Genomic DNA, 26,877 nt, shown 5'->3' on the forward strand with positions numbered 1-26,877 from the left:
ATGACAGTTTTGAAAGTGTTGGGGCCATTTTTGTGGCTGCTCTCTGGATTCTTTCAATTTTCTTTTTAATTCTTTTTGGTACTGGGTGACCATAGTGTCTAGGCCTTATTAATGTGACTAGTATCTTGTTAACCATTTCTTCATCTAAATACTATAGGTAAAAGCCACCTTTATTGATCTTAGCAAGTTATGAGATTCTCCAACAATTTTGTTTATCTGTTTATCAGGGGAAATGTCATTTGAGATAATCACTCCCAGGTCTCTTTCAGATCCCACTTTCTTTACTTCCTTTATTCCAATTTTATATTGTCCTGATATTCTTTTTCATTTTTTTCTGAACTCCATTTTGCTACATTTCTTTATGTTGAAGTCTACTTCCCACTTTTGGCTCCATTTCCAAAAACCTTGTTTAGGTCGCTCTATAGTGATTCACAGTCCATTTCAGTATTCACTTTCCTCAACAATTTAGCATCATCTGCAAAGAAGCTTGTGTATGTATATATATATATTACAAACTGTTGCCTTCTCTAGTCCCATTCAATTTGGTTTGTGTAGTGATGGAAGAAAGTTGGTAGAGGAGGAGAATGAAGTTGCACTGAGACCTGAAAGGGATATTAAGAGAGGTCGTGGGGAAGAAAGTGAGATAAGGATCTTGGAAGGAAGGGAGTGGGAGTCGAAGAAGAAGGGACTTTGCTCCTACTCTCAGAAGGCAGGCTGTGGAGTGAGATAGGTAGGCAGCCTAATCTAATCTTAGTAAGAGTCTTGGGGGATTTGAAAGGAGAAAAAATTCCCAAGATACTGGAAAACGGAAGAAGCCAATGCATTGAGGTTCTTATCAAGGCTCTCGCTGGGAAGTTTCACTAGATTGGGTGCTTAGGATCCAGTCATGACCAGATCATTTCAACTCTTACAATAAGCAAATAGCAAATTTTAACATGCAGAAGGAGGTACAAACTAGAAAATTTAGATTTCAACAGAATAAGCACATTAGAACATCTGATATATTTGAGGAAGATAAGTCAGAAAGTAAAATGAATATATGAGCAATCAAAAAGATTGTAAGTAAAAATGAGATAAGATATGTTTTCCAAAAGATGATTGGGGGGTTCATATAATAAAGTAGTACTTCAGGAAGTTGGAAACATATGTAGACCTTAACAAAAATATAGGTGGGATAGTTTCAGAGGATTTTGAAATAAGAATGCAAATAGGAACCATGAAATTAGATATGGTATGATTTCACAGTGGCCAATGGTCCTTGGGCACTCTCAAAGATCTCTGAGATCTATGGACTGTTGGGCTGGTTTTTTTTTTGTGTTGTATTAGTTTTGTTTTGACCCATCATCCAGGAGGTGCCAAGATAAGAGGGAGGGAGGAGGTGTGGAGGGGAGTGGAATATATAGGAAATGGAATGGGTGGGAGTGGTTTCTATGCCTTTTTCTTTGTGGCTACCCCCCATGTAGGGGGAAAAAGCCTTTGGTATATGTATGTATGTATATATGTATTAGTTTTGTACTTTTTTCATTAGTTTATAGTAGTAGAATGGGAACAGGTACCAATTGTTAGCTCTCCTTATGTGAAACAAAAGAGGAAATACAGTTGAACCTGATAGAGATATCTTGGGCAGAGCCTGGAGATAGAGAGTATTCCATCAGGGGATATTGTGGGGTTGTAGGTTTTCAGTCATTCAAACTCAAAACAACAGCTATTATTGGAAGGTTCTCTGTTCTCCTACAGTCATTACCACGGAGACGCTCTCATAGCTCAGGGGGAAGTAGTACAAGCAGTACAGGAGGACCTACTCCATCTTCCCCAATATCACACCAGCAGCAACAACCATTGCCTGTGAACCAGGTGATTGCAGTTAGTAATGAGGTGGTCTCCAGCCCCCAACCCATCAGTGCCATCAATGTGGGAACCAATTCCTCATCAAAGACTGCTCTACTTGCTCAACTTCTTTCCACAGGTAAACGAGTGTTTTTGTTATCATTGAATAGGGAGATTGCTGTTGATACTTCATGAGAAAAATAAATGCTCCTGATTATTTGTATATGAAAATATTACCCTTTTATAGTTTCTGAGAGAATGCACCCTTGTATTCCAGATTGATTTTGTCCAACAGTTTTCGTGTATTTCATAGTTCAGCTCAGATTTCCCACATGTGTTAAGCCTCATTGGTTTGTCTTTCTCTTATTTGGAGAATTCATTCTAGGTACAGGACTGTTATGTCCAGAAACGTATTTACAGTGTACTATAATTTTTTTTTTTTTTTTTTTTTTTTTTCTTCTCCAGGAATTCCAAGCTCTGCCAGTATCACCACCAACAATGTCATCAACACCAATACCAGTTCTCCAATTAATACAATTAGTATTTGTAGCAGCAATGTCAGCCCAAATTTACAAAAGACTATCACACCTGGAACACTGATAGGTACTACTAGTGGAAGTGTGTTGCTTGGAACGCAAGTTGTAAGAAGTAACATAAACAACACAATAAGTAACACCATAAGCAACAACAACAGTATAAATAAAAACATAGGAAGAATTGTGGTAGCTGGAGGTAGCAACAGTAATAGTATTCCAGTGTCAGATATAAACAGCAAAGGAAATCTGCAGGTTTCCTCAGGTCCTCTCCTTTTCACTTCAATCAACCTCACACCCGTCACACCTTCTTCCATGAAGAACCTACAGGGAGCACAAGTAAGTTTGAAATATGCCTGGTAAGATAATGCCCCTCTGATTGTTTTTCCAGTATTAACAAATCCTTCCTGTTAATTTTCCATTCCCTTCTTTGTTCTAAAAAGTATCTTATCACCACTTTCTCTTTGCTCTTCATAGATCTTCCCTCCATTATCAGCCAAATGCTCTTCCTTATAATGAAATCCTACTGAATTTTGGAAGGTGCTTGTTATAAATTACTAGTGGTGATCTCTACAGTAGTAATCTTAGGAATTCTCTGTAACTTGTGTCTTGTATTCAGATAATTCATCCACAATTTCCATATTCCTTTACTACTTGTACTGTCTGTGTCTTACACTAATAGAGTAGTATTCAGCATTTCATTAATAATTTCATATTTCACATGCTCTATTAAGTTTTCTTTGTTCAAACTTATATCTCTCCTTTGTTTTATATTCTGCCTGTTATTATTATTTTTTTCAGGTTTGCAGTTCTACAGCTAATTTTTTCCTCTATTATACTATATGATACTAAGTGTATATTTTATCAGTCATCATATTTTAACTCAGCACTTGAAATTCACAGGGCAATATTGTCAAACCAGGTATGATCTTCCCAGCAAATATACCCAAGATGTCGCCACCACATCCTCCAGAATCCCCATCTTCCATCAACCTTAATGTGCCATCACCAAGCAACAAGCCCTTCAGGTAATTTTATTGTTTCAGTTTACCATTAAAAAGAAAAATCCTGATGTATTTTCTCATGGTATTACATAAGAACAAAAGAATGAAAGAGATTGCAAGACACCATGAGGCCTACAGTAGGTAGTTCCATGTCCATTACTACCTGTCATCCCCATCCATAAAGTTGTCTGTATCTTAATACAACTGATAGTTTCAGCGCTCACTACATGGTTACTAAGTCTGTTCCATTCCTTGAACCCCTCTGGGATTATGATAGATTGCATTCAGTCCATCCACTTCATTCTTGATTGATCTTCCCCTTGTGTTCCTTCCATCCACTTCTGCTTTCCACCCTCTTTTAGCTAGTCTTTCTTTTCTTATTGTTCCTATATGCCTAAATCCATCTTGGTATTCTTTGATCAGCCCTATATTCTAGCTCTGCCTCACCTCTGTACTTCTCATTGTGTTCATCCTCATAACCCAAACAATACTTCTTGAACATTTCACCTCAAACACTTTTTGTCTTTTCCTTTCTGCCTCTTTTAAATTCAAGCTGGTCTATTCAGTGCTGTAGGCACAATCATTCTTTTTTTGTTCATTCCCAGATTCTTATTTCTCTTGACGTGTTTCATTTGTCTCAGACATTTACTTCCCTCCTTTACTGTATAATTCAACCTCACCTCCATTCTTTCATTCTTAGCTACATGTAACCCCAAATACATCTGTCCACTTCCCTCAACATCTCCCTCTTTAGACTCTCCCCCAGCCCACTACCACCCTCACCCCTCATACATCTCATCACCTTACTTTTGCCCACATTTACTTTCAGCTCCTTTCTGTCATGTACCCTCTGTACCAGCTTTCGTCTCTTTCAGTACTCCTTGTACCTCCTATTTTCTTAAAACCCTAACATTCTCCTCTCCCATCACATTCAGCCACAATCAAAACCTCTCTATCTTCCTATACATTCAACGAGTCCCTGAGATACTGTACACATTACACCCCTTTACCACCTTCACTTTCATTAGTATTCCTCCATCTACACCTGTTACCTTTTCCCTCTCTGTCCAATTCCCCACCTCTCACTTCCTCATTCTTTTCACTTTCTTCCAAAATATGTTTGTGCAAAACCCTCCTTGCATAATCTGTTTCCTCAACTCATTTAAACACAAGCAGTTTTTACTCCTTATTACATATTACCATAATGAATATTTTCATATAATACAGCAATATGATAACATTAAATATAATTTCATTAGTTATCATTTGATAACATGAATTTGAATGTTTTATTAATTTTATTACAATTATTTTATTTTCCCCTCTCTCTCTCTCTCTCTCTCTCTCTCTCTCTCTCTCTCTCTCTGTATTTACCTAGTTGTATTATACAGGAAGGGGAGCTATGTTTGTGGTGACCTGTTTTTGTGTCTCGCAAGATCAAGTTTGTTCCTAAATTTTGTATTGTGTTTGCACACACTGTTTTTTCATTCAATTTGTTCCATATATCTATCACTCTGTGTGGAAAGCTGTTCTTTTTCAGGTCTCCTATATTCTTTTTGAGTTTCATTGCATGTCATCTTGTTTTTCCTCGGTCCCACTTTAATAAGTCCTCTCTATCAAGGCATTCTTTTCCTTTCATAATGAAGTAGATGGTTAGTAGGTCCCTCGGTCTCTTCTTTGTTCCAGGGTCGGCAATTCCAGTTCAGCCAGTCTTTGTTCATATGTCAGGTTTGAAAGTGTGTTTGTGTGTCAGTTCTTTAAGAAAAAATTGTGTTTCTTCTGACAAAGTATCTATTAATCATGAACCCATATACCAAAGAACTGTGTAGATTATCTTTCTTATTCCACTAAGTAAATTTATGTGTTTTGCTTTTAGGCCAAAAAATGAAGTTGAACGTGTACAGTACAAAGAACATCGTCGTGTTTGTCATATCAATGCTGAACAGAAGCGAAGATGCAGCATCAAGAGTAATTTTGATATTCTCCATTCGCTTATCCCTTCCGTTAGTCAGAACCCCAATGCAAAGGTTTGTAAATTATGTTTGTATGTTTTGTATGTGCAGTAACTGTAAAACAATGTTTTCTATATATATATATATATATATATATATATATATATATATATATATATATATATATATATTTTTTTTTTTTTTTTTTTTTTTTTTTTTAATCCAGATGTAAGAAATAGGAGAAAGTGTTGTCAGAACATTTACAAGAATAAAAGGGCTGGTATAAGGGTGGGGAATGGAAAGAGTGAATGGTTTGATGTGAATGTGGGTCTACATCAGGAATGTGTGATGTCTTCATGGTTGCTCAACATATAAATGGATGGGAGGATTAAGGCATTAAACAAGAGAATGCCAGACAGAAGTTTGGAGTTGGTGGGTGAGGGTGGACATATGTGGGAAGTAAACCAGCTGTTATGTACAAATGACACTGCTTTTATAATTGATCATCTATTTGTATACCAGTGGCTTCATACCCCATATAAGGAGAGTAGCCAAGTCAAAGGCATGCACCCACTCCCACTCATTCCACTCCCATCCACCACCCTTGTTTCCCTCTCATCTTAGCTCCTTTTGGATGAGAGGGTCATCCCTGTCTCCTGCCCAGGTATCGCTGCAACAGAACACAGCACATCCACAGCAAGCTGATTATGTAAAGAGATAAAGTAGTTGGTGACTGAATTCGAAAGTGTGTGAGAGAAGAATATTAAAAGTAAATGTTGATTATACAAAGAGTTATGATGGTGGCAGGCTGGATATGAGCTTGGAAGGGCGAGATGTAGGAAGTTTGATTGATTAATCGATTTGGTTTAATTTCGTGAAACTCCCCCTATCAGGAGGCTAAAAAAATGTGGAATTTAATAAACCATGCCCTTGGTCCAACTCGCTGGTGGCAATTGTCAAACTGCCATTGCCTCAACCTCATTCGTAAGTAGCGATGACCTAACCACCTCGGCCAGCAAGCATCCATACAACCTTCTCTGCATATGTCCTCAAATAATTACCTCTTGTGAAAATTTTTCACTCCACCCATATTACAAAGAAGGAGCATGCCAACAGGAGACCTTTTGGTCCATAACTAGGTCTGATGCAAAAAATAATTATAATGATAAATAAATAAATAAAAATTATAATTATATAAATAGCATGAATAGTTTAAGTTGAATGATGAACAGGTAAATAGTAAATAAATTGACAGATAAATAATGATAAATTATAATTAAGCAAATAATAATAAACAAAAAGACAATAACAAACAAATAATATAAAATAAATGGCAGGCATTACAGCATCTTGCTTAGGTGTTTATGTAAATGAATATTAAGCCTTCAAACTGAACTACATTGCACGGCCACTGCAGGAAATTTATTCCATTCATTAACTACACAATTGATGAAGTTGTTTCTACCCACTTCCAAATGAAATCCATTTCCTGACAGTTTGAGACCATTATTTCTTGTCAGATTCTCATTCAGTGTGAAAAATTTGGTCACTTTTGATGTCAGTTCCCTTTAGAATCTTAAAGACCTTTATCAAGTCACCTCTGAGTCTACATTTTTTAGGGAAAACAGATTCATATGTTTTAGTCAATTTTCGTTTGATTTATTTTTTATATTTAGAATCAGTTTTGTGGCTCGCCGATGTACTTTTTCCAGTCTGTCATTGTCTTTAATGAGATTTGGTGACCATATGGAAACAGCACATTCCAAATGTGGATGAACTAACGATTTATATAGCTTGGTAATGAGAGATGGACTTTTGAAGTCAAAAAATCACTCAATTGGTCCTAGAATCTTATTTGCTTTCTAAGAGGTTGAAATACACTACTTAGATGATTTGTGATCATTACTGATAATTTTGCTTTTGTTAACGAATTTCCAAATAACATGTAATCGTACTTACTGTTACTTTTACCTATGTGCATAACCTTGCATTTACTTGCGTTAGATTTCATTTGCCACTTTTCAGACCATTGTTGTAGTTTATCTAAATCTTCTTGAATATATAATTGGTTTAAATGATCATTTGCCATTCCACACAGTTTTGTATCATCAGCAAATTTGGAGACATTAGATTTCAGTCCAGTCATTTATATATACAATGAATAGAAGTGGCCCAAGAACAGAACCCTGAGAAACTCCACTCATAACATTTTTCCACCTTGAAGTTTTGCCATTTAGAACAACTCCCTGGTTTCGATCATTCAACCAATTACTAGTCTAACTTATTAGGCCACCACTTATTCCGTGTGAAGCTAATTTATCAAGTAGTCTGTCGTTAGCAAGCTTTTATTCTCTTGGAACATCTTCGGATATGATGGATTTCTTGAAAATAACTTCTAATGCAACAACAATCTCATTTTTCATTTCCTTTAAGATTCTTGAATGCCAACCATCAGGCCCTGGTAATTTATTAACTTTGAGTTTTTCTACACACCTTTTAATTATTTCTTTTGTTATATTTACCATAGTAAGTTCACAGGTTTCAGTTTGGAGCTCAAGGTGTTTCATTTATGAATACTGAGCTAAAATAGTTGTTTAAAATATCACACATTCCTTCATTTGAATATACAAGTTGACTGTCAGTAGACAATAGTGGTCCAATGTGATTCCTAATAATCTTTTTATCTCTAATGTAACTATAGAATGCTTTGGGATTCTCTTTGGATTTATCAGCAATATTCATTTTTTATTTTATTTATTTATTTATTCTTAATCTGTATTATGACATAACTTTGATAGTCATTAGGTGCACCCAAGCACTTGTATTTCTTATAAGCCTGTCTTTTTAGCAATACGTTTTTCAGTTTCTTTGTTAAGTCATTTTGGGCTAGCCTGACGTCACAGCCGATAGAGCCTTACAAGAACAGATGAAGATTGGCAAAGGAAAAGTTCATCTGCCACCAATATTTTGATAGGCCTTTTCATCACATTCCATAATATTTAGGATTTATTCTTGCTTTATTTTATCGAAAAGTGACTAAGCCATACAGCAAATATTCACCATTTCTGAAAACCTTTTCAGATGACCTTTAAACGGGATATAAGTATGAATCATCTTAGTAAGCGTATTTTGCATAATTTCCCACATACAAAGTGGAGAAAGTATTTGGGGTTCCATATGGCAATGAACAGAGGTGTAGATGTGAAGGTGAATTATATAGGCAAGTGGCAACTAAAAATGTCTGGGTGGAGAGAAAATCATTGATATTTATTTGGGGACACATGCAAAGAGCAGGTTGTGTGGAGGAGTTATAGTGCTGTATAGGGCAAATATTTTGGAATTAAGGGAGGGAAAAATAAGTAAATAAGTAGCTTAAATTTTTGGTGCCATGAATGAGAGCAGAGTAAATTAAGGAAATTGTGGATGGATAAGGTGAATGAACTATAAGAACACAAGCTCAGGATGTCAAACAATTGTAAAGGTGGATGACAGAAAGAGGTGCACTAAGAATGAATTGACAATAATGTACTCGTTATATGGTTAAGCAGGAGATGATGATGATATGGTTTAACATCACAAACTCCCCCCTATCGGAGTTAGATTTAGTGGAATGCCAATATTTACCTTCCAGTTGACTTCCCCTCACCTACTTTATTTTCTTATTGGGGTTAGCAATGTATTCTAAATTAGAAGTGCCAGTATTTACGTAGTTGTATTATATAGAAAGGGGAGCTATGCTCGTAGTGACTCGTCTTTGTATCTTGCAATATCTAGTTTGTTCTTAAATTCTTGTATGGTGTTTGCACACACTACTGTTTCATCCAATTTGTTTCAGACATCCACCATTCTGTGTGGAAAACTTTATTTACTTTATTCTATTATTCTTTTAATTAATTAATTTATATATTTATTTATTTTTATTTTATTTATTTATTTTATTTATTTGTTTATTTATTTATATATTTATTTATTTTCTCTCTCTCTCTCTCTCTCTCTCTCTCTCTCTCTCTCTCTCTCTCTCCAGATCTCTGCTATAACTATCCTTTTCGAGTTTCTTTTCATGTTCCCTTGTTTTTCTTTCATCCCACTTTAATAAGTCTTCTCTGTCAAGGACTTCCATGCCTTTCATGATTCTGTATATGGCCAATAGATGATCACCTCTTTCTCTTCTTTGTTCCAGGTAGTTCAAGTTTAGACAATCTTTGCTCATATGTCAATTTTGAAAATGTTGGGGCCATCTTTGTCATTGCTCTTTGGATTCTTTCTATTTTCTTTGTATTCTTTTTTGTACTGGGTATTCATAGTGTCGCAGCATACTCCAATCTTTGTCTTATCAGTGTGACTAGTATTTTCTTTACCATTACCTCATCCAAGTAGTTAAAAGCCACCTTTATTGATCTTAGTAAATTGTAGATTTCTCCAACCATTTTGTTTATCTGCTTGTCTGGGCACATGTCTGGTAATGATTACTCCTAGGTTCTTTTCAGAACCAACTTTCTTTACTTCCTTTGTACCGATTTTATATTATTCTGCTATTCTTATTTTACTTTTTCCAAATTCCATTATACTACATTTCTTAATGTTGAAGTTCACTTTCCACTTGTGACTCCATTCCCAGACCTTGTCTAGGTGTCTCTGTAGCAATTCACAATCTTTTTCCATACTCACTTTCTTTAATAGTTTTGTGTCATCTGCATAGTTCATGTAACATTCTACACCTTCATCCATGTCATTTACATATATAGCAAACATTATCAGAGCCAGTACTGAACCCTATGGGACTCCACTTATTATTTCTTCCCAAGTATAGTTTTTATCTCCGAGTACTACTCTCATTTTTCTCCCATGCAAGAAATCTTCCATCCATTTCAATAGTTTTCTGTGTATACCTCCTCTTGTTTTGAGTTTTCTTAATAGTTTTTTGTGTGGTACTTTATCAAATGCCTTTTGTAAGGCCAGAAAAGTACAGTCTGCCCATCTGTCCCTTTAGTGCATTATATCTATTAACCTTGAATAGAAACAGGTCAAATTTGTGGCAGATGATCTTCCCTGTCGAATACCAAATTGTCTCGGATTTAGTGTATTGTTCTCCAGATGTTTAGACCATCTACTTTTGATAACTTTCTCACAAATTTTAGCTATTGTACTTATAAGGGAGACCAGTCTATAGTTTGATGGGTCTTCTTTGTTACTCCCTTTATATATTGGAATTATATTGGCATTTTTCCAGTCTTCCAGTACCTTTCCTTCTTTTAGTGAGCAATGTATTATCTTATATATTTTGTCCATTAGTTCATCTATACATTTTTTTAGTATCCAGTATGCTGTTCTGTCTAGTCCATGTGATTTTCTGACATCAATGTTCATTATATGGTCCCTTACTTCTTTCTGTGTTACAATTATTTCTCCAAATTGTGTATGTTTTCTTTTATGGATACAGATTTGAAATGCTTGTTCATAATTTCAACCATTTCTATATCCTCTGTATATTCTATGTTCCATTGACCTAGTTTTACTATTTCCTTTTTTTTTTTTTTTTTTTTTTTTTTTTACATATCGAGAATAATATAGGTTGATCTTTACATTTGTCTGTTATTTCTTTTTCATAGTTTCTTTATTCTTCCCTGCATATTTTTACATATCCATATCTTGGTTTGATATATATTTGCAACCTTTTTTTTTTTCCCAAGCTTTGTCTCTTTTATATTTTGCCTCACTACATTTTTTTTATACCAGCACTTAATGTACACCTTTTCCTGTTCTTGTTTTGGTTTTGGTCTTTCATTATAGATTTCTTTTAATATTGTCCATTTCTCTTCCAAGTGTTTCTTCATTAAAAAAAAATTTCCCAACTCACTTTTTGAAAGAATTTTCTGAGTTTCTTAAAATACGTTTTATTATACATCAGTCATTCTTTTCTGTGTTTCTCGTTTTGCCCCAAATATATTTCCTCTTTTAGTTCAAGCTCTAGTATGTAGTCACTGCCCAATTAGTATCTTGTATTCCATTTTATCCAGAATTTCAGGCTCTAATGTAAATATTAAATCTAGTCTCCACAGTTCTTCATTATATCTATATCTGGTATTTCTCTTTTACCCACTGAGTCATTGTGTATTCAATGGTCATGTCCAGTAGTATGTTTCCCCAAAGGTCTTGTCCACCCTTCACTTTCATCTCCCAACATATTTCTTTAGAATTAGAATCACCCATAATTACTCAATTTCCTCATTTTTCAGCATTTCATTTAATGTATACCATGTGTCTTCCAACATTTTGGAATGGTCACTCTTTCCAAGAAGATGCCTTTGGGGGGGTATATATCACCACAAATTATCTATTTTTCATGTCACTATTTTCAACTTTTATCATGATCAATTCCACATTATTTCCTTCTGTGATCATCAAATTGAAGCCCTTCTTAGTCAAAAACATGACTCCACCCAGTTTTTCCTCTCTATTTTTCATCCAGTGATTAAGCCTTGCCCAACACTATTTGGTGGTAATGGACCTTTTAATTTCATCTCCATAATTCCCATTATACCTGGTTTCTCTTCTGCCAGATAATCATTTAATTCATCTAATCTTAAAATCAGACCATCTATGTTGGTATATATTTTTTTTTTCCTCGTGTTTTGTTAACTGTATTTCCTTTCTTTTTATATACCATTTTCTCAGCCTCAAGACCAGCACTCTAAAAGAATACTCGCTCTTTTCAGTCTTTGTTCTTCTCTCATTTTTTTCATTAGCTTCATTTTTTAGTGTCTTTTCTCTTTCCTCGTCGCTCATTTCCTTTTTTATCCATAGATTTTTGTAGTTTTCACTTTTTGCCAACTTTGCTGTTTTTACTACTACTGCTATTATTTGTGACCCTAGTTTAATTTTTAGAGATCTATTCCTTTCTTTAAAGTATTGTCCCATTCTATACAATTCAATTTCTTTTTCCATCTCTTGCCCCTTTTCTTGTACCTCGTACAGAATTTCTTTTCCTATTTCTTTCTCCTCTCTCTTAAGTACCTAGCTACGTTGTGCTTTTCTTTAGTACTATATACCACTATGCACTTTTTATCTACTGTGTCCCTGACCCAATTTTCTTTCTCTTTGAGTACTTTAATAACTGTTTCCTTTGCATTTTCTTCCACTTTTACAATTTCTTTAAAAGCTTTTTTCTCTTCCTGATCTAATTTTCATTGGTTTTTGGTTTCTTGAAGATCTGTCAACTTTATGCTATCTTCAGCTTTCTTGGTCACCACTTTAATTTATTCTTTTACTTCTCTTTTCAAAGGCTCATTTTTCTTAGTATCTTCATTTTTCAATGTTTCATTTTAATTTTTTACTAAGCTCTCTTTTGGTTTCTGCATTTTTGTCGTTTCAACTTGTTTTTCTATACATTGCCCTGCATTCTGCTCTTAGATCTAGAATATCTTTCTCTAACTGTGTAATCTCTTGATTCCATGAAATTTTTACACTTCATCTCCCTTTCTAAATCTGTACCTTGCCTGGTCTTTACCTTCTCTTGCAAAGCCGGAAAATCCTAAATTTTCATCTTCATACCTTTGGTTTCATTGTGGCATCTCAATATTACAGCTTTTTGGGGGGATAATACCTAATGGCAATTCAACCTTGCTCACATCTGATCTTAGTTGGTTTGCCATATTTTTGTCTGCCTTCGCCATCCTCCGTATTTGTTTATATTTTACCCACTAGATTCACTCTATTAATTCATTTTGGGCACTTGTTAATCTTCCCTTTCCCATATAAATACCACACCAGGTGTTCGTTTCCTCCAACTTAATAAAAAAGTGATACTCTAGAGCTCGTTCTAGATGTCTGTTCCATTTGGGGTTCATCGGGATGTATATTATGTGCTAACAGTGGTCCTGAAAGATGGACAGTAGTAAGAATTGTCTCCTTACCATCTGTCTTCAAACCGCATACCATCTGGAGATACAGCCCAAAGGGACTAGACCCAAGATATCTCTAACAACTCAAGTTGTATTTCCTCAACCATTTCATATAAAGAGGGCTGACAGGTACCAGTTGCTGCTCACATCATAGCGTAAGTTGGTGACAGAGAAACAGCCCCACTCTTAAATAACATAGACAACAGTCTAGAGTTTCTTCCCAGAGAAATCTACAGGAGACACAGAGAAGCACTGTGAGCATATGTTGGACTACAAGTTTCCAGTCAGTGAAACTTAAGGCAACAATTATTATAATTATTGTTATTATTATTATAAAAGGGATTATTTTTGTTTAACTTAAAATCTATCCACATGTATGCATTTCCTACGGCTTCAGTGTAGCCAGTGATGGATGTACCAGATATTCCTGTATAATCTTTCATTCTTAGTAGAAGCACTGTGACTTCAAGTAAATATTTCTGTTGCAGATAAGCAAAGCTGCTATGTTGCAAAAGGGGGCTGAATATATTCACCAGCTGAAACAGGAGCGTCAGCAGCTGACAGAGCAGGCAGATAAATTAAAATCTCAAATTGAGTACCTGGGCCATGAAATAAGGTAAATCATTTACTTCTATTATCTCATCCTTGTGGGTAAAAGTAAGGTGATGAGATGTACAAGGGAAGAGAATGGCAGTAAATTGGAAGTGAGTATTAAGGGAGAGAGGCTGGAGGAAGTGGATAGCTTTAGATATTTGGAGGCAAATGTGGTGGGAAGTGGAAGAGTGGAGGTGGAATGTACAGTAGATTGAGAGAAGCAAGTAAATGCCTTGGGGAATTAAAAAGTGTCATGAGAAATAGACATATGGGAATGGATGCTAAGAGGAGATTGTATGAAGGGGTGACTGTGCTGACAGCACTGTATGGGGCAGAAACGTGGAACATACAAGAGGAAGAAAGAGTTTAAATGTGTTTGAGATGAAATGTCTTACAAGTATGGTGGGAGAAACCAGCCTGGATAGAGTGAGAAACAAGGAGGTAAGGAGGAGAGCGGGGATGGAAAAGGAGTTGAGAGATAGGGTTGATGGAGTATTGGGATGGTTTGGACACATGGAAAGAATGAGTGAGGAAAGATAAGTGAAAGAGGTGTGGAAGGCAGAGGTGGAGGGAGTGAACATGAGTGGGCAACCAATGAAATGGATGGATAGGGTAAAAGGGGCAATGGGAAAGAGGGGAATGTCTGTTGAGAAAGGAAGGGAGAAGACAGAAGATAGGGGTGAATGGAGAATGGTTGTGTATGGAAATAGTTGGTGGGTGATGGGGGGGGGGGGGTAGGGAGTATATGTGAGTGATATTTTAAAGCAGCCCAAAGGAATTTCTACCTGTCTTCTCTTTTTCTGCATGAGAGGACACAGATTGTGGGGGGGTTGCTAGCAAGACACAGTTTGTAAAGGGGAAAAAGCCCTTGGTATATATATGTATCTCATCCTAAGTCTTTACTCCTCCAAGTTGGTATTATATGTCATAGAATGTGGTCCAGTTAATGCCAAAGATAATTTTGTTTATCTAGCTGAAAGAATGTGGACTGAATGGGGTATTTATTTATTGGGTATTTCAAGAGGCCATCACACAGTAGTTGTTTGGTATTTATTTGAACTAGCTCTTTGATTTAAAGGAATGGAAAAAATATTGAATAGTTGGAATTATTCATATACTCTATTCTAACTGGGTAGATTTTCTTCACTAGTCGAGTTGATTTATTTTAGTTATTATATATATATATATATATATATTTTTTTTTTTGGGGGGGGGGTTTACAGAGAGTAGGATGTTTAGTCCTATCCCTGTCCTTCTTTTTTTTTTTTTTTTTTCCCACCTTTTATGAGTATTGTCCCCTACCACAGGGTATGGCAAAAGAGGAAATGAATATTCAGAGAAGAGGTACGGGGAACAGAATAATGGAGGGACAATCTCAAGTATAATAAAGTATCATCATGTCTCTATGAATAGAGATTTCTTTTATCACAAACAAAATGATGTGTGGCTATGATCCATTGGGGTACCCCATATAGACCTTAAAGTATCAGCTGCATGTTGCTGGGCAGCTTTTAACCCCACAGTAACATTCAGCCAATATCCTCGATGGGGTAACAATATATGATATTAAGTGAATCACATTTTTTCATAATTTTGTGTTCTCTTCATAATTGTCTTCACTTCACCAAGCGTGTTACTTTAATGGCAAAATTTTTAATTTGTTTAATGAATAGACTGTGCAACATGGTGTATCATTCATTCTGATATTTATTTATTTATTTGTTTTTTCCCGTTCCTAAACAGCAATGCACAAGCCCTCCTACCTGCCACAGGTGTGCCAATGAGTCAGTCTCGCCACAGTAAACTGCGTGAGATGTTTGATGCCTATGTACGGGACAGAACACTCACCAATTGGAAGTTCTGGATCTTTTCCCTTATCATAGAGTCCTTGTTAGAATCGTATACCACAAGTGTGTCAACGAGTAATGTGGAGGACTTGTGTCGTACTTGTTTTGCTTGGTTGGATCAACACTGTTCGCTCAACATTCTTCGCCCAGGTTGGTAGAAGCACATCTATCCCCTATGGTTGTATGTACAGTACTGTGGAGAAAAGTAGAAATGAGGGGGAAAGCAGCTTTTAGTATGTATATATTATCATTATACCTGTCTTCATTTTTAAACACTTTTATTTATTTGTTCAATTTCAGTTGTATCCACTTCTATGCGCAAACTAAGCACAACAACCAATGTGCTATCAGACCCCAAGGGACTTCCTGAGGAAATACACATGCGAGTCACTAAGCAAGAGCATGAAAATAGACACCTTCAACGCCACCACCATCACCACCAGCAGCACCAACACCCGCGGTGATGATGGTCTAGTCATGGGTCCTGATGAGTAAGCTCTTGGTACAGCCTTCACAGGGATTTGGCTCGGTGAACAGTGGCCAGACCAAGTTACCCATAAGTACCCAGTAATGGCACCGGTAACGATTAGCCAGCAGGGTGGGAATTATCGATAGTAATAGATACAATGTCGATTCTACGTCCTCTTGCAGAAGAATGTTCATGGTTCAGTTAGTACATAGCTTGTGTGGGCCTGTCATAATAAATTCCATATATCAAGTCCCTAAAGATAATGGTGAATTACCGTACAAGGTAGCCCTGCAAGTTCAGTCAACAATATAGATATAATTTTTCTAGTTTCTCTCTCCTCTCTCTCTCTCTCTCTCTCTCTCTCTCTCTCTCTCTCTCTCTCTCACTTTCTTGGTTACTGTCTTTCCATGTGTAAATCCATTAAGCAAAAATGTACATTCACTGGAAATGCAATGTCAAAGCATATATGCATAATTTATGGAATCATTTGCTTTCAATTTTTATTTGCTAGTATATGTATTGGGTTGACACAAAAGTAAAGCCTATATTTCAGTCAATGAATGGGGCCCAACAACAGCAACAATAATAATATTAGTAATTGTTGCTCCAAGTTTCACTGATTGGAAATGACAGAATGGCTGACAGTGGTCCTCTGGTCCTCCTGTAGATCTCTTCAGGAAAAAAAGTTGGACTGTTATATGTGTTGTGTTAGTGTGGCACTGTTTCTATGTTACCAGCTGCAAGCAGTAGAAGGAAGGGAGCAGTCGACAGTTGTCAACTCTCTTTATGTGAGAAGGGGAAGGAAATAGACTTGAACTTGTGTGAAAGAGATCTTGGGCGTGGTCCAGAGACTAAGTGTTAGCTTCATTGATCTTCACCTCCAGATGGAGGTAAGGGAATTAACGAGTTTTGAAAATGGGTGGCAGGGAAATGATTCTTTCTGCCCTCTGTCTTCCATCATTGCAAGTACCCATCACTGGTCCCTATGGGGCTGAAATAGATGAGAAAGTATGCAGGTGTGTGTGTGGATGGATAATAAGATATGTTTATTCATTTATACTGTTATGTACATAAATATAATGAGAGACAAATAACAGATGAATATTGTTTATGTAAAGATATATGTGTTGGATGATATGAATAATTGATATTGAGAATATATACATAAATGACTACATATAATCATTCATATATTTTCATGGAAATTATATGAATGTATATATATAAATGTACAGTAGATCTACTTTAATTCATGGTTAAGTTTGTATGACTTTCGCTATGAATCAGTGAACTTTGATTTAAGATTTTATTCATATAAATGTAATTGTTATAATTGGTTCTGTTTCTAGGTTACATGGCACATATTTATATATTCCTTGAATGGTATTAATTTCATGACAAATATCACATTTAATCATAATAATAAGAGATAAAACATGGGGTACTCCTTGTTTAAGGAAGTTTGAATGGAGTTAAAAGGACTGAACACTGAAAAGTAGCATGTGTCGAGTTTTGCATGTTTTAATGCATTATTTGATTGGTAAGATTAAAATTCAACTCTGTGCTATTCTGGATGAAAATATACTGTGTCAGTTTATTCATATTATTATTGATTTCTACCATGCTTTGCCATCTGTTTGAAATAATGTTTCCAGCCAGGTGCTGTAATGAACAATCATGTTAGAAATTATCATTATAGGCACCAACTAGCATTGTACAGTACTATCAATGCTTTTTCATTTTCTGAAGATCAAATAATACCTAATACACATCTGTCACCTAAGAGTGATATAGCCGAATTCAAACAAGGAAATGAGGGTAAGCTGTTGATTTAAGAAATTTTAATAATTAAAAAAATGAATTAAAGGGAGTCCACTGATTTTATGTGTATATATAATGGGTAGCAGTAAATGAGTGTGGAAATGTACCTATGACAGTTACAAGTGGGATGAATGGATGGGTTCTGATCCTGTATCTGGCATCAAGTGACATGGTCACAGTTTACAAGCAATGAGGAGTGAGTGATTGAATCCAGAACATATGTACAGTTCTTTGTGTGCTTTACCAAAGATTATATTTGCAAAGAGACTAGTTCCAGCTAACTATATCCCTGTGAGCAGTAAAAAGCAATTCGCCTTTAAGGGGATGTGAGTGGGAAGAGGAAATACAGGAGTCTTAGTCTGAGTTTATTCTTGACTAGTTTTGCATTGAGAAAGCTTATTGTGAAGCTAGTTGGGAATACATACATATACTGAGGGCATTTTCCCTCTTACAAGGATGGTAGCCAAAGTCTAAAAGCATAAATCTACTACCATTTCATCCCCACATACTCCATTCCCATTCAACACCCCTCCCTCCCTCTTTTCCTGGCTCCTGGATGATGGGTCATCCCTGCATCTTAATCACAGTGGTCAGGAATAAACTCTGATTAAAGCTATTGTGTTTCCTATGTGCATCTACATCAAATTCATGTCACAACATTATATATATATATAGTGAGGGATCCTCAGTTATAACAGATCTTCGGATATAGCAACAGACCCCTGTCCCCAGATTATCCATTATATCGAGGGTTTACTGTAATTTCTAATCCTACTAATTTCTAATACTGGACAAACTTTATGATATAACAGATCTGTCTGGTATTTCCATCGGATATAACAGATCCTCAGTTATAACGGATTTTTGGATATAACAGTAGACCTCTGTCCCCATATCGTCCATTATATTGAGGGTTTACTGTATACAGGCACTCCTCCAGTCCTCCGTCACTCTACCCTCTCTCCAGCAAACATTAAATAACCTCACCAGCCAGTCCACCATCACTGTACCTCCATTTTCAGACATTCTGCATGACATCTATCCAACCCAGGTGCCTTACCTGCTCTCATCATCATAACAACTGCCTTCATTTCATCTTTCCTTGTTTCTCCTCCATTTTCCTCATTCATCACTCATTTTCTTAGCGCTTCCCACTGCAACTACCTTTCCCTCCCTATCCTTCTTCACATTTAGCAACTACCTAAAATACTCTGCCCATCTTCCTCTTACAGCTGTCTCTTTCATTATCATCTCTCCACCTGCACCCTTTACCTTTTCTTCTTCATGTATATATAGGGTGGCCACTGAAAGACTGAATGATAAAAAACAAGAATAATTTTTACAAACACTTTATATATAATAATGTGTTTTTTTTGTGAGCAGGAAAATAGTGATCATTTGAGTGTTCTTTTTCACACATACTGAAACAAAAAATTATATTAAAAAAGCTTAAAGGTTATTTTTCTTTTACATCATCTTTCAGTGGCTACCCTCTCTCTCTCTCTCTCTCTCTCTCTCTCTCTCTCTATATATATATATATATATATATATATATATATATATATATAAAACACACTCATCCCATGTAAGCACTATCAGCTAATGGAAAAAAACAGTATATTATTCAAGCAGATACAACCACCTATCACAATACATCCCCTCAAAAACACATCATCACCTGGACCACCAAACAAGCCCACCAAAACAGACCACCAAACTCAGTATTCCACCAACAACCCCCAGACATCAGCCCCACAGAAAAATTCTTCTCAAAAGAAGTAAGAATCAAATTGGTACACATGAATTCAGGACACAGTTGAGCATTAAAACAATATTAACACAGAATCACACAAAAGACACAGAATACCTCGTCCTACAGTACCCCACAGTAAAAATTCATAGAAGTTACACAATATCAATTCTCTGAGTAAATTATAGGCCTGCCCAGTGGCTGTAACCAATTGCCTGGAAAATGTGGGTCTTCTGCAGAAGAGACCTGGAGCAACATACATACATACATTCTATCTTTATACCAAAAGGTTTCTTCCTCTAATAAGGGAGGTAGCCAGCCAAGGCATGTACCCATCCCCCACTCACCCAATACATATTTGTTTTCCATTTATCTTAGTTACTTGTGGATGAAGAATCATCCCTGCCTCTCACCCAGTGCTCAGGTTAGAAGCAGTGCACTAGAACACATACATATATACACATATGTCCATGCATATGCCAAGGGCTTTTCCCCCTTAAAAGAGAGGTAGCCAAGTCATATACAGGGGATCCTCAAATTACAAAGGAGTTCTGTTTCTATGCAACATCGTAAACCAAATTTTGGCATAGGTTGGAACCGGCCTAGGTAAGGACCTTCCATGGTGATTGTTTTCTTTTTCTTCAGTGCACTGCCATCAGAAGAGTAATTTATGCTCAGGAGCCATAATGAAGGGCAAACAGCCACCCACCCCTAAAAAAAAAAAAAAAGGCTAATGATGAAAAGTATCCAAAATTGTGCTTCCTTCCTTGGTCTATCATCACACATTGATTTATGCCTCCTCTGTACATACCAACTAAATCTTTGTTTTATAAAAGTAAAAGCATTAGCAAAAGGTAATGCACTGGGACAAGCATTCCCAGTGTTGTAACCATGAAACAGCAGAAGTCAAGACCGTCATAAACTGAGGACTCCCAGTACATATATATATATATATTATACACATATATCTATCTACCAATATAACAAGGGCTCTTTCCCCCTTACAAGGGAGGAAGGCAAGTATCCACTCCCACCCATTTCACTCCTATCCATGACTTTTCCTCCCTCTCATCTTAGATCCTCATAGATAATGGATCATCCTTGTATTATGCCCACTGCCCTGGGTCAGAAATAGTGTGGCAAGACACGGCACATCCACAGCAAGGCCTCTTCGCTTAATTGGTGACCCCTCTCCTCACTTTTTCCTCAGAGAAGACAGGAAGAAATCCCTTCAGGCTGCATCAAAATATTCATGTGTAACCATTCCCTACGCCACAACCCCTCCCTTCCTTGCATTACTTCATCATCTATACACAGCCATTCTCCACTCACCCCTATCTCTTGCCATCTCCTTTCCTTGCTCAACAGACATTCCCCTCTTTCCCAATGCCCCTTTCACCCCATCCATCCACCTCATCCTCAGTTGTCCCCCTCAATTTCACCCCATCTACCTTTGCCTTCCACACCTCTTTTACTAATCTTTCTTCACTCATTTTTTCCATGTGTCTAAATTATCCCAATACTCCTTCATCAGCCCTATCTGCCATCTCCTTTTCCTCCCCAACTCTCCTCCTCACCTCATTTCTCACTCAATCCAACCTTGTAATCCATACCACACTTCTCAGACATTTCAACTCAAGCATATTTAAACTCCTCCTCCCTGCCCCATACAGTGCCATCAGCACAATCACCTCTTCATATAGTCTCCTCTTTGCATCCATTACAAAGTGCCTAATTCTCATGACACTTTTTAATCCCCTGAGGCATGTGAGTAAACACATATATTTTAAAAACAGAAATCACATTATGTCAAAACTAACAAATTCACCGTTTTTCTTTCAATTAGACATCCAGATTCACCTTGTTGATGTCAGTACAAGTTGTATATTGAGTGCTACCTGAAACTTCATAAGGCAGGGAGGCCCCTCCCATTTTAACATGCAAGTACCACAGATGGAACACCAATTCAGTTAAAAGACTTATGCTCTTTGCCCTACTGCCCTTCTCCTCAGTTGAAAAGTCAACAGTGAAGCCTCACTTAGTCCTAGACCCTCTTATGCCTTTACTTTTTTTAGGAATGTCCCCAGTGGGGCTACAGGGAGAAGGATGCCTAGTCCCAATCCCTGTCCCATTTTTCTCACCTCTTACGATCCAAGTGGGAGTACTTGGTGGCAGCATTCTTTTCCCCCACCAAAGGGTAGACGAAATAAGGAAATGAATATTCAGGGAAATGATACAGGACAGCAACAAGGGGTTGGGGGACAGCATAATGGAGGGACAGTAGCAGTATAATAAAGGTGTCATCATTTCTCTGTGAGCAGAGTCCTCCTCTATCACAGGAAATGGCCAAATTGAGGGCAATGCAGTACAGCACATTGTTTCCACAGCAGGGTTCAAAAACCTGAATTGATTTATTTCCAAAACGTTATTGTATGACAACCCCACCTCCAACCTTACCTTATCCATTCAAAATTATTTATGGAGCTGAAGAAGACCGTCTTTTTGTTCATACCATCCTTTTATCTATTTATAATGTTCTCCATATGTGGTTATTCATGAATACATTGAGACAAGTAATGCACTGAAAATTTTTAAGGGAGATGTTAGTACAAGTTTATTAATTTACTCCTACATAAACTCTCAATGTGTCTACCTTAAACATCATATATATATGACCCAGGGCAGTGGACAGGATGCAGGGATGACCCGTCATCCAGGAGGTGCCAAGATAGGAAGGAGGGTGGAGGGGAGTGGAATATATGGGAAATGAAATGGGTGGGAGTGATTTATATTCTTTTTAGGCTACTCCCCCCATGTAAGGGGGAAAAAGCCTTTGATATATGTATGTGTGTGTATATATATATATACATATATATATATACATACATATATATATATATATACATATCTATATAAAAACCAGCCCTATGTAGTTCAATCCATGAGTCACTCAAAAAAAATAATAATAACTGGAGTGAGTGGTGAGCAGCACAGTATATTGTGTGTAAGTTGCATTTAGGACCCTTGGTATTTGTTGCAAGTTGATACTCTTTCAATGGAGATTGGTGACCTGAATGTAGGCATGCCAGTTTAATGTTTGTTTGGTTTGGGAATGATTTCTCTGCTGGGGAGATTGGTGGTATGTTAAGGAGTGTTTGTTTTGTGATCTGTGTGTGTATGATGATTTTGTATGGAAGTTTTGTGAGGTACTGGGGATGGGTCAGAGTGAAATGATGCTCACGTTGCTTTCCATCTTGTATTTGATTGGCAGTTTGTGTGATGTGATGTAAGATATGGGCATGTTTCAGGGCTCTTCTATAGAATGGTGTGTCTACAGTTCACATGTGCTACTCCATGTGGAAGAGAAGATTTTGATTGTGCATGTGTGTATGTGTGTGTATTTACTGAATTATATTTACCTGATTGTAGTATACAGGAAAGGAGCAGTACTGAAGTGGTCATGTCTTGTACTCTCCAGTTATCATACATAGATTTTTGTGTGCATTCACTGTGTGTGCACACATATCTATACATCTCGTATGTAAATCTTTATTGATTTATGTATATACAGTATGAATTGTGAGTGCATGCATCAAATGACATGCTCATACCTACAGGCAGGTTTACAATCATACTTGCAGGGACAGAAGAATACTAATATATCTTTACTTTTGCTTTATATACTTCCCACTTCATTTTTGTGGCTATAACATGACTTGTTTGCCCATCCATTTAGGGGCTTTGGGGTTTTCTCACACATTGCAGACAAATTTAGCATTTTATATTCTCCAATCATTTAATAGCAGTTGAATGAGAGAAGACATGTACATAGGAACCACTTTTTGTTATTCAAGATTAAAATGTATATTTACTTTTTTAAGTTTATGAATGTATGGATGGTTTCATTATTTATTATCAATATGTTTCTTTTATAGAATAGGTTTTATAAAAATTTGTCAGAATGTACCTGTAAATTAATGCTTAGGACTACAAATTTTGTTGTTCTGAAAAGTACGATAATGTTATAATTGATGATGATGATGACAATGATGATGACAGCCAAATATTGTGCCATGAAGACAGGAGGAATAACACATATTGTATATGTGACAAAACTTGCTTTTTTCCAACTGTTGTGGCGCAGATCTACATGATGGCACATACCATCACAGTCCAACTGTAGATATGTGAAACCTCACAGTGGCATGTTGCAGGGAGACTTGTCACACATGCAGATGGTGGTGTTTGCAACTGGGAGACAAATGTACATAGCAGTATTGATACACACCGCAAGTTTTGTTGCAGGCAAGGCTTGTGCTATTTTTGTATATCAAATGGACAGTTGGTTTGCAGATTTGCTACTTGGTATTCAGCTGCTCTTTTCCATCAAGGGTTTGCTCAACTTAGAACAGTTTTAATCCAATGCTGTCCTGTTATATCCCAGCCATCCGGAGGTGACATGGAACCTCACTGCATGCGTGTGTGTTGACTTTCCACTACCTGTGAAATGTTTCCCCTCCTGAGAAATACAAAGACACACAGAATGCGCACCCCCTTCCCACCCAACCCTCGTACCATCCCATTGGCATCGGAGTAGGGAAGGTTTTACATAACATGGACATTCTTCCAACCTGTAGTATGACACTTTCTTATCCCATGTAACCTGTTTATCATCTTAAACACATCTGTTTGTCATCATCCTCTCTTCAACATTTTTTTTTCTTGATATCACCTACTTGCGATGTTCATGGGCCTCTTGTGCTGAGGGTAAGTGGGGAAGAGCATTGGTAGGTGGGTGAAGGGAAGAACCGAGATGTTCTCCTTCAGAATTTCTCAGTTACAAGAATTTGATGATGATACTGAATGTTTGTGATGGTATTTCCTGTTTGACTTTGAATGAAATATACCCTTACATTTCTCATCTTTTATTTACCTAGGGGAAAGAGAATTTGATTACAATAAAAATTTGAGGAATCAAAGCCATTTCTGTATCATTTATACAACAGAAGTTTTATATATTGTGATTATCCAATGAAGAATTGTAAGTTTTAACCATATGATGTATATTTACCCCTTTTGTGTATTTTGGGCTATGCTCTGTCATTTAATGAAACACCGGTTAGTAGACTATTAATTTCTGTGCTTTGGATCTGATGCACCAGGAAAAGTTAAAAGTGTTTAAACTCATTACCTTTTGGTATTACGGAAAAGAAGAGCATCATGATGAGGTGTATTCAGGATAACACTAGATCTTTAAATTCACCAAACCAATAATGATGACTTTTACTGTTGTATGGATAAATAAGTTCATCAGAATGATGTTTAGAACTATTTGATCAATTTTTGTACAGATTTAAGTTTCCTTAATAACCCTAGCATTCAAAAACTTTGAGTATTTGAGTACATCCAAGGAAAAACAGGGGAAAGAGGAACACATACAGCTTGAGCATAAGGTCTTTCTCCAATTATAAAAAATCATATCTCCAAGACCATTCTAAATAGAATCATGAATACTGTAGTATGACCAAAAAAAAAACCAAATGGTACCCATGGATTTTGCCGAAAATAAGGTTGATTTGGCCCAGACTTGCCTCAGAGAAGTCATGCACAAGTTACATATGAGGAATCTGGAACCAAGGGCATATGCATGGAGACCATCCAAAGTTTAGCCCTTTTTTCTGCATTTTCAGATTTCCTCCTCTGGCGCACGCACCTTTGGGCTGAATGGTGTCCAAATGAAATTTTCAGGCAGCCTGGTGAACCACGACCTGTTGGTGAGGTGGTGGCCCAATCTGAGAGAGTAACCAAAATTACCCCTCTCCCTAAAAAGAAGAGTGGGTGGGGTCAACCCATGGATTTTGCCAAAAATCGTCATGTTTTGGCCCAAATTTGCCCTGTAGCTTGACTCAGGCAGTGATTCTCAGAGGGTTAACTGAGGCACATGGTAATAATTGGAGAGATGTTTTATTCTCAAGCTTGTCGGAAGCAGTCGTCACCAAAATTTGCGAGGAAATGCGACCAGTTAACTGAAATATTCAATAAATCGGTAGACACTGGTTCTGTTCCTACTGCTTGGAGGCAGGCAAACGTTGTTCCTGTTTTTAAGAAGGGAGATAGATCGTCTATATGCAACTACAGGCCAATCAGTTTGACATCGGTTATAGGAAAAATGCTTGAATCAATAATAGTAAATAGACTCGGAGAACACATTGAAGGGCATAATTTAATTCGTGTTTCACAGCATAGTTTCTCCAAGGGTAAGTCATGTGTGACTAATCTTCTATCCCTTTACACTAAGGTATATAAGGCAGCAGACAACAATGAAAATTATGATGTTATTTACCTTGACTTTAGCAAAGCGTTCGACAAAGTGCCACACCAGAGACTACTAAATAAAATCAAAGCCCATGGCATAGGAGGAAAAGTGTTAGAATGGATTAGAGCTTGGATTAGTAATAGAAAACAGCGGGTCACCATAAATGGAATAAAATCTAGGTGGGGCAATGTTACTAGCGGGGTCCCCCAGGGCTCGGTTTTGGGTCCCTTGTTGTTCATTATGTATATAAACGACTTAGACGAAGGGTTAAATAGTGATGTTAGTAAATTTGCGGACGACACTAAAATAGGACGCCTAATTAGGTCAGGAGACGACGCCCAGATTCTGCAGGATGACCTAAATAAGCTGTTAACATGGTCGGTGAAATGGCAAATGAACTTCAATATCTCTAAGTGTAGCGTGTTAAACGTAGGGCTACACAACCCCGAAAATAGATACAACTTAGATAACACATTTTTAGAAAAATCTGAGTGCGAGAGGGACTTGGGAGTTCTGGTGAGTCCGGACCTTAAAACCAGGAAGCAGTGTATTAGCGCCAGAAATAAAGCTAACAGAGCATTAGGCTTCATTGCTAGGACGGTAACGAATAGAAGTGCAGAGGTAATTATTAAACTCTATCTAGCGATAGTTAGACCCATCCTTGACTATGCGGTACAGTTTTGGTCTCCGTCCTACAGAATGGACGTAAATTCACTAGAATCAGTACAGAGAAGAATTACCAAAATGATACAAGTACTCGGAAATTTGCCTTACGAAGAGAGGCTTAGGCACCTAAACTTACACTCTCTGGAAAGACGCAGAGTGCGGGGTGATCTAATAGAAGTGTTCAAGTGGATCAAAGG

At 36.9% G+C, this 26,877-nt stretch overlaps 1 protein-coding gene across 5 annotated transcripts in view; it reads left to right on the forward strand.

The window, feature by feature from the left end:
- Nucleotides 1-24,612, forward strand: part of Mondo (MLX interacting protein mondo) — a 174,964-nt gene extending 150,352 nt beyond the window's left edge. For all 5 annotated transcript variants that reach the window (XM_076202282.1, XM_076202284.1, XM_076202285.1 and 2 more), the window contains 7 exons: nucleotides 1,738-1,966; nucleotides 2,293-2,699; nucleotides 3,264-3,388; nucleotides 5,241-5,391; nucleotides 13,706-13,833; nucleotides 15,555-15,808; nucleotides 15,959-24,612. In XM_076202282.1, the coding sequence (XP_076058397.1) occupies nucleotides 1,738-1,966; nucleotides 2,293-2,699; nucleotides 3,264-3,388; nucleotides 5,241-5,391; nucleotides 13,706-13,833; nucleotides 15,555-15,808; nucleotides 15,959-16,122 (1,458 nt within the window). In that variant the 3' untranslated portion in view covers nucleotides 16,123-24,612. The remainder of the gene's footprint in view (nucleotides 1-1,737; nucleotides 1,967-2,292; nucleotides 2,700-3,263; nucleotides 3,389-5,240; nucleotides 5,392-13,705; nucleotides 13,834-15,554; nucleotides 15,809-15,958) is intronic.
- The last annotated feature ends 2,265 nt before the right edge of the window (nucleotides 24,613-26,877 follow it).

Source organism: Oratosquilla oratoria, chromosome 18, assembly GCF_046742065.1.
Source record: "Oratosquilla oratoria isolate Oo_2021 chromosome 18, ASM4674206v1, whole genome shotgun sequence".
Lineage (NCBI taxonomy): Eukaryota > Metazoa > Arthropoda > Malacostraca > Stomatopoda > Squillidae > Oratosquilla > Oratosquilla oratoria.